The sequence below is a fragment of the Platalea leucorodia genome (genome assembly GCF_965183815.1).
Source record: "Platalea leucorodia genome assembly, chromosome: 3".
NCBI lineage: Eukaryota > Metazoa > Chordata > Aves > Pelecaniformes > Threskiornithidae > Platalea > Platalea leucorodia.
Genome location: NC_138825.1, coordinates 30,883,862 through 30,894,456, shown reverse-complemented (window position 1 = coordinate 30,894,456; position 10,595 = coordinate 30,883,862). Strand labels below are relative to the sequence as shown.

At 56.6% G+C, this 10,595-nt stretch overlaps 1 protein-coding gene across 2 annotated transcripts; it reads left to right on the top strand.

The window, feature by feature from the left end:
- Positions 1-801: 801 nt before the first annotated feature.
- SIX2 (SIX homeobox 2) lies at positions 802-5,099 on the top strand (the record flags this gene model as incomplete). Of its 2 annotated transcripts, XR_014227608.1 has the most annotated exons (3): positions 802-1,361; positions 3,631-3,736; positions 3,894-3,927. XR_014227608.1 is itself a non-coding variant. In XM_082306336.1 (2 exons), 2 exons carry the CDS (start codon positions 802-804, stop codon positions 4,195-4,197), a joined length of 864 nt encoding a protein of 287 aa, XP_082162462.1. In that variant the 3' UTR covers positions 4,198-5,099. The 2 variants fall into 2 exon arrangements, 1 of the variants encoding a protein (XP_082162462.1); XM_082306336.1 differs by lacking the exon at positions 3,631-3,736 and having other exon boundaries at positions 3,894-5,099.
- Between the last annotated feature and the right edge of the window lie 5,496 nt (positions 5,100-10,595).

Sequence of the window (10,595 nt, the reverse complement as noted above, 5' to 3'; positions counted from 1 at the left end):
CTCCCCCGATGGGCGCCTGCAGCGTCAATCACGGCGGAAATTTCTCCCTCGCTAGCTAATATCTCAGCTCGCAGGGCCGCCTCTGAGTGGATCTGAGCAATCTGTCAACCCAGCCGGGGAGCCACCTCAAAACAGATCGGGTTACCCCTGATTGACAGCGTCACCATGGCAAATAATTTGACTAAAACTATTGTCTTCTCCTGGCAGTCCCCGGGTCAGATAACCGGACCAATCACAGCGCGGATAATCACTTTTCATGCCAGCTTAGAATAATATTATTAAAAAAAAAAGGGGGAGAGAGAGAGAAAGAAAGGGGGGGAAAACTCCGAGAGGGAGAGGAGCGAGGGAGCAGGGCTTTACCACTATATTATGTGGGATCTTGCGGCGGCGGGGGGTGGGGGGGAAGCAGGGAGATCCCAAACCGGCGGCCGAGGGGGGTGGGGGTGGGAGAGCCGCGGCCGCTGCGAGCGCTGCAGATAGGAGACAAAAGAGGCGGAAAGTTACTCTCGCAACTTGGACTTACAAAAAGGAGGCGGCCGGGGGGAAAAGCCGCCCGCGCTCGGGCTCCCGAGACTTTTTTTTTTTCCTTCGCTCTTCGCCTTTTTTTTCCCCGGCTCCCGCGGCCGCTCCGGGGCCGGGCGCCGCCGATGGCCGCGGCCCCCCGCGCCCGGCCGTGACGCCCGCCCGGGCCCCGCCGGGCGCCGCCGCCCCGGGGCCGGCCCCGCATGCCGAGCGCTGCCCGCCGCCCCGCGCCGCTCCCCTCTATGCGGCCGTAGGGTGCGCGGCGGGGCAGGGCTCACCATGTCGATGCTCCCGACTTTTGGCTTCACCCAAGAGCAAGTGGCCTGCGTCTGCGAAGTGCTCCAGCAAGGCGGCAACATCGAGCGGCTGGGGCGGTTCCTCTGGTCCCTCCCTGCCTGCGAGCACCTCCACAAGAACGAGAGCGTCCTGAAGGCCAAGGCGGTGGTGGCCTTCCACCGGGGCAACTTCCGCGAGCTCTACAAGATCCTGGAGAGCCACCAGTTCTCGGCGCACAACCACCCCAAGCTGCAGCAGCTCTGGCTGAAGGCGCACTACATCGAGGCGGAGAAGCTGCGGGGGCGACCCCTAGGGGCGGTGGGCAAGTACCGGGTGCGCCGCAAGTTCCCGCTGCCCCGCTCCATCTGGGACGGCGAGGAGACCAGCTACTGCTTCAAGGAGAAGAGCCGCAGCGTCCTCCGCGAGTGGTACGCCCACAACCCCTACCCGTCCCCCCGCGAGAAGCGGGAGCTGGCCGAGGCCACCGGCCTCACCACCACCCAGGTCAGCAACTGGTTCAAGAACCGCCGGCAGCGGGACCGCGCGGCCGAGGCCAAGGAAAGGTACGGCTCTGCCCCCCCGGCTCCCCCCCGGCTCGATCCCCGGCCCCGCCGCTCGCCCCGCGCCTCTCCCTCTGCCCCAGCCCCGGCTGCGGGGAGGCCCGCGGGACGGCGCGCCCGGGAGGGGCCGGGGGCGCCCGGAGAAGCGGAGGTGGGCGCCCGGCGAGGCCGCCTGTCCGCCAAAAGCAGCCCCCGGGAGAGGCGGCCGGGACCCCTTCCCCGCCGAGACGCCGCGCCCCGCGCAGCCGGGCGCCCTTCTGCCGGGGCCGCTTCCCGCGGCCGGCGGCGACTCCCGGTTAAGCAGCGCGGCCGCCTCCTCCCCGCCGCAACCCGGCGTGGGGCCCGGCCGGGCGGCGGGGCCGGAGGTGCGGGTGCGGGACCGCGGCCCGGCGGGAGAGGCCGGCGGCGGCGGGGCTGCGGGCGAGGGCTCGGCGCCCCGCACAGCTCGGAGCGTGTCCCTGAGGGTTACCCCGGGGCGGAGAGGGCAAGTCGGGGGGCAGCCGGGGAAGGAGCGGGTCTGAACGCCGTTAGCAAAAATTGCCTCTAAGGTCGGCTCCTGGCGTCAGGGGCAGGGACTGCCCGGAGCAAGCTGCTGCCTCGCTCATTACATTGCAGTTCGTATTCACTACCCAGCAAGGTGCTCACGAATGCGTGTTACGAGGTGTATATTCTTATACCGAGCGTGATTCCGAAACTGTGTTTTTCTCGTTAAATGGAGTGAAGGGACCATTAATTGCCGGGCAGAGGTTAATGCCTACAGCCTTGGGTATTCGGGATGACTTTTCCGTCAGCAGTCCCCCTGCCTTAGGAAGACGGTTTGAAGAAGCAAAAAGCGTCCTCTAACTGCACGGTGGCTCCTCACTAGCTCACCGAATTGCCCGGTCGTAGGGCCTGCGCCGTTGATGAACGGATTAGAAATCTCCCGTAGATCCGTCTCTCCGAGGAGACTCCTATTTTTCGCTTCTGCCTAATGTGTTTTGGAAACGGCCAGCGCCGCGGCCGCGCAGCTTTGCAGCCCGGCAGGTTCGGGCTCCGCACAGATTTGCTCCACACATTTCCCGAAACGGTGCTAGAGCTTTAATTTTCCTTCAAATCCCCGCAAGTGTTGGTTTTACGAGATGTTAGAGATGCTTTTTATTACTGATAGCGGGGACTCACCTTCAAATATCCAAAGGAAATGAAGGTTACACTTATTCCATTCGTGTTTTGTTTTGTTTTTCCCGAGGAATCAAATTTTAAAGGCCTCCAGAGACACATAAGATTTTTGACATTGAAAAATACACTCAACCTAATATTACACTCCAGGCGTTGGAAAACAGACCGTTCATGGGATTGCCATTCACTCAAGCAAACTTGTTCAAACAGAGCTTTCTTGTCTATTTTTACTTTTTTGGCACATAGTGTCTCCAGCCACATCCTGCAGCCCTTATTGAGGAAAAACCGTCAGCGCAATGGCTTCGCTGCTCCCCACCAAATCCTGCAGGATAGGGCCCCTCTGCCAGATAGTGTGTTTCAAAGCTTCCGCAGAAGCTTTTAAATAGACTTGCAATGCCTTCAGTATTTCGGGCAGGGCTGTGTCGAAAGTACTTCTACCAGGGCTGTGTCTAAAAGCCGCCTTAGCCTTGACGGGGCGGCTGCCCGCACTCCATATTGCCCCTCTCATTTCGGAAAAAAAAAAAATATGTATATATCTCTGCAAGGGCTTGGCCAGCCTCCAGCGATTTCTCGGTATCTACCCGGTGATGTATTTTGAAATTATGCCCTGCCTTTCCCAGCCGGCCGCCTCCGTCGGTAGCGCAGCGGCGGTGCCGGCTCCCTCCGCCGCGGGGCCGGGAGAGCGGCCCCCCGGCTGCGCCCTCCGCCGCCCGAGGAGGGACGGAGGGACAGCAGCGGCCGTGCGGAGCCGTGCCCGAGAGGGCCGGGGAAATAAGCGAGTTGACTCTCTTTGCTTGCCTTATCTTCCATATTGGGCTATGTTTGGGGCTTGAAGCTCCGGGCGAGGGGAAAAAAAAAAACGTCGAGTTACTTAAGCAAAAGCCTTTCCCGCCTGACGGGAGCCTGATGCAGGCTGCGCTCCTGCGCGGAGCCATCCTGCCTGCAGCTCGCCGTGCTTTCGCCTTCCCGGGAGAAATCGCGGCCGAACTTCTCTTTGGCTCCGGCAGCAGTTTTAAAGTTTAAAAGTTGGTTTGTTTTTTTTTTTTAATGTCTTCCTCTCCCCCCTTTCCTTTCCTTCCCCCTCCCTCCCCACGCTGTGCAAACGCTTTGGACGCAGAAAATGACGTTTTGGCAAAGTGACACTTTCCGCTGGGCTAGTGGGAGACTCTGTTTACAAGCTCAGCGGACCTTAGACCTTTGTGCCAGATGAAGAGGCCTTGGAGGTTTGCAGAGTTTGTAAACCTACTGTTTCGGCGTTCCCCCCCCGCTCGCCGGCCCCGGGAGCCAGCTCCCCGCCGCCCGCCGCCCCCGCTCCCGCGGTGCGCGCCCCGGAGCGGTGGCCACACGGTGATTTCCCTCCCTCTTTTGTGTTTCCTATAGGGAAAACAACGAGAATTCCAACTCCAACAGCCACAACCCGCTCTCGGCGTCAATGAACGGGAATAAGACAGTTTTGGGGAGCTCAGAGGACGAGAAGACGCCGTCAGGGACCCCGGATCACACCTCCTCCAGCCCCGCGCTGCTGCTCAGCTCCAACCCCGGGCTGCAGCCCCTGCACGGCCTGGGCCACCCCCAGGGCCCCAGCGCCATCCCCGTGCCCAGCGCCGACCCCATGCACCACCACAGCTTGCAGGACTCCATCCTCAACCCCATGTCATCTAATCTGGTCGATCTGGGCTCTTAAAACCCTGTACACGCTCCCTCCTTCGCACCAGCCCTCCTTTACTCTGTTTTTTTCTTTTTTTTTTTTTTTTCTCCTTAATCTTACCAGAGACTTTGAAAGCGATGACAAACTCCTTAGTGGATGTGTTGTCCCCTTTGGCAGCAGGCTGGCTGCAGGTTCGGAAGGTATCGGACGCGGCTGTGGGCAGTAATGTTGTGAAAAGCCGTAAGGATTGCTTAAAGGTGGTCTCAGGCGTGTAAGGACTGTTGGACAGGAGCTGTGATTTCCACAGCAGGCTTGTAAGGAGGTTCAGCGTAGCAGCTCTTTCCAGCCTTAACTTCACAAATGTCTCAGTGGTGTCACTCGATCGGGCCGGTCTGTGTGGGAAAAGGCACATTGTAATCTTTTATTTTTCGGGGAGTGGGGAGGAAAAGGGAGCACAAGGCCGCTGTTTCCATGCCTCTTTGGAAGTTACACATCGCTCCCGTTATTCTATTGTAGTTATGTATCCGTGGCAGGTGTACGATGTACAATTTCAACTAAGAATACAAAAGTTGTAGTCAAGTTATAGCAGCAACACGCGCTCTAGGCAGATTCTGTAACCTTCTTGTAGCTGATGCTATGCAGAGAGAGGGCTTCTTCGGCCTTGTCCATGTGGTGCTTTCGCCATTTGCTGGGTGGGAAAGGCAGTGAGGGCCCGGCTCCGGCCCAGAGGAAGGCAGGGGCAGATTCTCCCCTCGGCGTGCAACGAGGGCAGGAGCGGGCTTTAAAAAAAAAAAATAAAAGAGGAATTGCTGCTCAAGTTTAGACCTAAACGACAGTATCAACCGCAAGTCACTCACCTTAGTTTTGTTTATTGTTTATATTATGTGAATACATTCTTTGGAAAATATTTCTGCTTTTATTTTATAATAAAATTTAGAAATCTAACTCGGCGTGCTGTTGCTTCACTCGCCCGCGGGGTGTTTTCGGGCTCAGCCCCGAGGGGCAGCAGAGCGGGGGGCCCGGTGGCCGGGGCCGATGGTGCTCGGCCGGGGGAGGCGGCGGGCACCGGGGCGGCGTCGGGGCCCCCGGGGCTCCCCCCCTCCGGGGCCTTCCCGGCTGCGAGCGGCGCTCGCCCTCCCGCCCCGCGGGCGGTCAGACGGCCCCCCGCCCCCCTGCTCCGTTTGGGGCGCCCCGCGGAACAGCGCCCGGGCACGTCGGGGGCCGCCCCGGCCCGGGGACGCGGCGTGCGGCGGGGGGAGCCGGCGGCGCCCCGCGGGAGCGGGGAGGCAAGGGGACGGGGAAGGCTCGGGGTGCGGGCCCTGAGGCGAGCGGGGAGGTGGCCCCCTGCTGCCCCCAGGGCACGGCCGGGCAGGCTGCGGGCTTTTCCGCCCCGGTGTCCGCTGGCCCCGGCGGAAAGCCGCCCCCGCCTCCCCCCTCGCCCCAGGGTCCGGCACGGCCGCACTGCAAACGCCTTTCCAGCGCCTGTGGGAGTGATGCCGGGAGTGGGATTGCTCTGTTCCTCTCCTTTTTCTTTCTTTCTTTCTTTTTTTCTTTTCTGAAAGCACAGGGTGGCAAAAGAGACAGGCAAGTTGCTTGCAAGTTTGCTTCATTAAAAGATAAGAGCTCAGGGTGATCTCATTACAGCTTGCACCCTCGCTACCAACTCTTTGCTAGAAGCCGAATGTGATATATCACGTTTAAAATGTTCCTCAGAGCTTGCAAGGGGAGCAAGCTTTATACCTTTTTTCCCCCTAAAATGAATTTCTTGTGAAAAATAAACTGAGTAAACGATATGGCTTCAAGCGGGATAGAAATATGTGTAGATCAGCAAAGATCGTGTCCAGGTTTCAGACGCTGGCTGAAATTTCAATCAGCGGGAGTTTTGTGCGGGCAATGTCCTAATTGGATATAATCTGGGGCTGGATTAGCGCCTCTCTGCGTTTGTGGGTGTCCGCTAAAAGCACATTTCTCGGAGGCCCCGTTAAAGTCTATAGAAGGGAAGGTATGGATGTCGGTAACGGGGAGGATCAGCCTCGGGAAAAAGCTCTCTTACTCGTGGTTATAAACCCAGTGTTCTCGTTATGCTGGGGTGCAGCGGGGTATAATGCTATAGAAGAGACGATGTGGTCTATTCAGGTTTATGTTTCTCCTGTTTCTGCTCTTTGGGGTGATTTTTCAGCAGCAGAGAGGATGCGGCTGTTGCCTCTGCTGTGGGAGCGTACCCGTGTGGTCCTGCCTGCATTAGGGTCTCAATAACAGAGCCTGTTATTTCCTTTGAGGGGCATCTAATAATTTTAGCTATGAATTTTAATCCTTTGAAAATAAACATTTCGCAAGTAGAGGAACCGCTGCTTCCTAGGGCTACAGAAGATCCCCGCTCCCTGTAAAATAACACATGCAGCGGTGCAATATTGTAAAGAATTAATTAATTGGCTAGTTAATTATTTTGTATTTTTAGAGATAGAAGTAAGTTTGGGAACAGAACGACTGGGTTAATAAAACATGGTCTCGAAACCGAAGTAAAGCCTTAAGGCTTTGCCCGCTGGAGGAAAAAAGAAAAAAAAAAAAAAAAAAAAGAGAGAGAGAGAGATTAGGGAAAGAGTAAAGCCAAGATGGGGAACAGTTAAAGAGGCAGTATGAAAACAGGATGGGGTTTACGTGGTTAATAAAAGGTCATATTGCACAGAGGAGGCAGAATTCGATCGGGGAAAGTAAATGAAGGGCTGACAGGGTGAGAAAGGCCCTTCGAAAGCGAGGGGGGATGAAAACTGTAAATTGCAGCGAGGATCACTTTTATACGCAGAGGAAGAGAGGGCGAGTCGCTGAAGTCAATTAGAGACAGTTAGAAACAGAAATCATGCAGTAAGAGGAAAAAAAAAAAAAAAAACAAATCTGCAGGTCAATCTAGCATTAAGGGCGCACACAGCTTAAAGCCCAGATGACGGGACGTGTGTAATGCAACCTGAAAACCCGTACATGTTAGGACTCATTTTATCGGACCGTACTTGCCTTAGTAATGATGTTTGGTAAATTAGCCCAAATCCCCCCGATTTTCCACGCACCAAAAAAGTTCCCGATAGAGGAATATGCCGAAACTGACGTGACTAATCCTTGGTTTTAAACAGATTAGTTATGATTCACTAGCATTACGTTACATGGGGCATATCTCATCTCAGGGCTGGCTGGTTGCGGGGTACCCACGCAGGTTTCAGGGCATAAATAAAAAGATGGTCCGGACCCGGCAGGCTTTACCACTGAAACTCCCCCCGGTTATCCCGGACTGAGGCTGGGATGCCGCGGGCAAACCCTGCAGCTGAGCCCCTATAGCTGGGACACCCAGGGGGAAACCACGCTCGCTGCCTCTTGCGGATACGCACACACACATAGATATATATACATGCATATGCATATACATATGTATAAAAATGATATTTGCCCTCAAACTAAAACCTTACCAAATTACATAATGAATGCAGCATTTACGGAGCCCAGAACTGTAACTGGAGTAATTCCTTTAGATAGCAGGGCACTGAATATTCACGGTGTGCTAGAGCAGATTTGTTCTGCTGGGAAGCCCTCTACTTTATTATATGAGCGCTAACTGTCCTGGTGCTGCGCTGAAGAGGGTTATGAGAGAAATTACACATTTGAGACAGAAAATAATTTTAGCTGTCCTGCCAGGGCTCAGCTCATCACCCTGCCGGGAAAATACTGACGGACGCAAGGGGAGAGCATCCCGACCGGCTACTGAAGATGTGGCACAGTCCTCGGAGGGGAGCATGACCCTCTACTGGGAACAGGGAGAGAGTTTATTGGAGTAAGAGCCTTTCCTATAAGCAGGGGAGCGTACGCTGGAGCTTGCTGGTTAAACGCCTTCCCTCTGCAAGCCCTTGCAGGAGCCTAGGGGTAAACAGGACCCTCTGGGAAACACAGTCGCATCTCGTCTACAAGGCTGTGTGGCTGCGTTTTCCTTCGGATAATATAAGCCATTTTGCAGACATTCAATGTGATCTACACGAGAGAAGCTGCCTGCTTGGCATATTTCTTGTGGGCTACCCTGGAGAAAACTACGTTCCCTCTTCTCCGTCCCACCCCTGGCTCAGCACTTTGGGCCTAACTGAAGCCTCAATCTGTGTTTGAAGGGGGCTGCTCCAGCCCCGGCACCAAAAGCCTTGGAAGTGCCCCTGCCTGCCCAGCGATGTTTGTGTAAGGCACTCGGGCTTCTGTTACCAGACCCGGAAACAAAATCTATTCCCTTCTTTAGGAGAAACAAATGCAGCCCGGTATGAGCAGGCTCTTGCCTTGAACAAACCCTCACTTGAGCATGACAAATAATGTAGGGGGATGGCGATGAAAACACTGGCCACTGGCCCTTACTGCAGAGCTCTTTAACTTCCTCTGCTTAGTGAATCAAAACGCTGCGGCTCAGACAGCCAAGAAAAATATACTGAAGGGAACTTTCAGTGCTTCAGCACACAAGGAAAAGGTGAGGGTTTTGTCTGAAGGAGAGTAGCTCTGGGGTTTGGAAAAATACATACTTAAACTAAGGAGCTGGGCTGAGCCATCAGCTTTTTCCCATTTTGCTGCGGGGAGCGGGGCTCAAAGCTTCCCCTCCCTGCACCGGGGAGGCGACTCCTTGCTCGGGAAGAAGGTCCATCTCCTTCCCACTTAAATAAACGGGAGGGAGGCTGTTTGGCTGTTGGTTGTTTTTGGGGTTTTTTTTTGTTTTTTTGCCGCTGGACGAGAACGCTCAGCCTCCAGCTCCAAATCTCAAATTCGCCTTTTTCCGGAGCCCCGGTGTGCCGCAGAGCCGGTCCCGCTCCGCGCCCCGGGGCACCGGGAGGCGGCCGGGCTTGAGGGCGGCAGAGCAATGAGCTGTTCCTGCCTCCGGCCCAACCCGTGGCCGACAGGAAAAAAAGAAGGAAAGAAAAAAAAAAAAATTCTTTAAAAAAAAACAGACGGACAGACACACGGAAACAAATTGGGACTTCACCAAGAGTTTGGGACTCAGAGGGGGAAACGGACAAGTTTAGTGGGAGCTAAGGTGAACAGACAGGTAAAATGTTACATCAGCAAGCAGTGCTGCTCAGGAGAAGCGGGGGAGAGGAAAAATCAGTTGGAAAGATGAAAATCGCACATGTGCTTCTGATGACCCCATTAGATGCGAAGTCCTCCAGGAAATACATATTTGAAACAGCCAGGAAAAACAAACACGCCTTTTATAGACTTGCCTGTCCCGCCATGAAAAATGCAAACCTTGGTATGGTGCGTGTATATCTAGGGGGTGGGAGGGAGGAAGGGGGAGTAGATTTTGTAAAGAACCCGATGAAAGCTACCTTCATCAGGAATATTCATTTGCGCTGCCCTGCGCTCCAAAAATAGGCTGCCGCGTGAAAACCGAGGCAGTAGTTAAAACTACCGCGTGTGAGACGGACATCTGAGTCTGAAAAGTGACTGTCAAGAGCTCGTCTGGGTGTCAACACGGGCAAGACTGGCTGGCAACAGTGAGGAAGAAAAAAGCCGGGGGGGTGAAGAGCCAGCGGGACTTTATAAAGCCTACAGTTTGCTGTGAAGTTGGACAAAGTCCAGCGAATCATATTGGAAGAGCGGTTTCTAGCAGTGCAGGAGTTGGGGTCTCGGCAAAAATACCCCCAATCCCTCCTTTCCAAAGCCCCGTTTTAGACGCAGTTGTGCTGGGGAGAGAGCAGAGACGCGATCCGAGAGCACTTTAGCAGTAAGGGCGTCATCGTTCCTCCTCTTCCCCCCGACCACGCTGCCCAGGGAGCCGGACACAGTCACCCCGCCGCCGGCAGGCTCCGGGCGGACATTTTGCTCCCCCTCCCCGCTTGCCCCCGCGGCCTCTGGGCGCCCCCGGGCTCCGCGGGGAAGGGGCAGGTCCGCGCCCACCTCCCGCCATCCGCCGCCCCCCTGCGGGGCCCGGCTTTCGCCCGCCGCTTTGCAAAGCCCGGCGGCAGGTGCCCGGGGGACGCGGCCGCCCCGGCAGCGGCACCCACGCCGCGGGGGGACAGGCGCTCCTTCGCAAGGGGACGGCGGGGTGCGTGGCCGGGGAGACACCTCTCCCCGCACACCTCGGGGTGCTGCCGGCGGGGAGCAGGGGACTGCCAGCCCCTCTGCTTCAGCGGGGTGCGTTCAATCGAAAGAGGCGCAATACCGTCGCCCTGTTGTCACCGGAGAGCTGCGGGAGGCGGGAAAGCGTTACCAAAGCCTGAGCTAACGGCATCCCCGACAGAGGCCCGACCCGACCAGCGGGCAAGGCCGAGCCGGGACCCCCGTCTATTTACCCCGGCGCCGTGAAAGCAAGCGGCCGCCGGCTCCGGCCGCCGGGGCCGCCCCGTCGTAGGGAACCGGCTGCTTCCCACCGACGGGGCGCACAGGGCAGGCGGGGGATCTGCTCCCCGCAGCTCGCTCCTTCC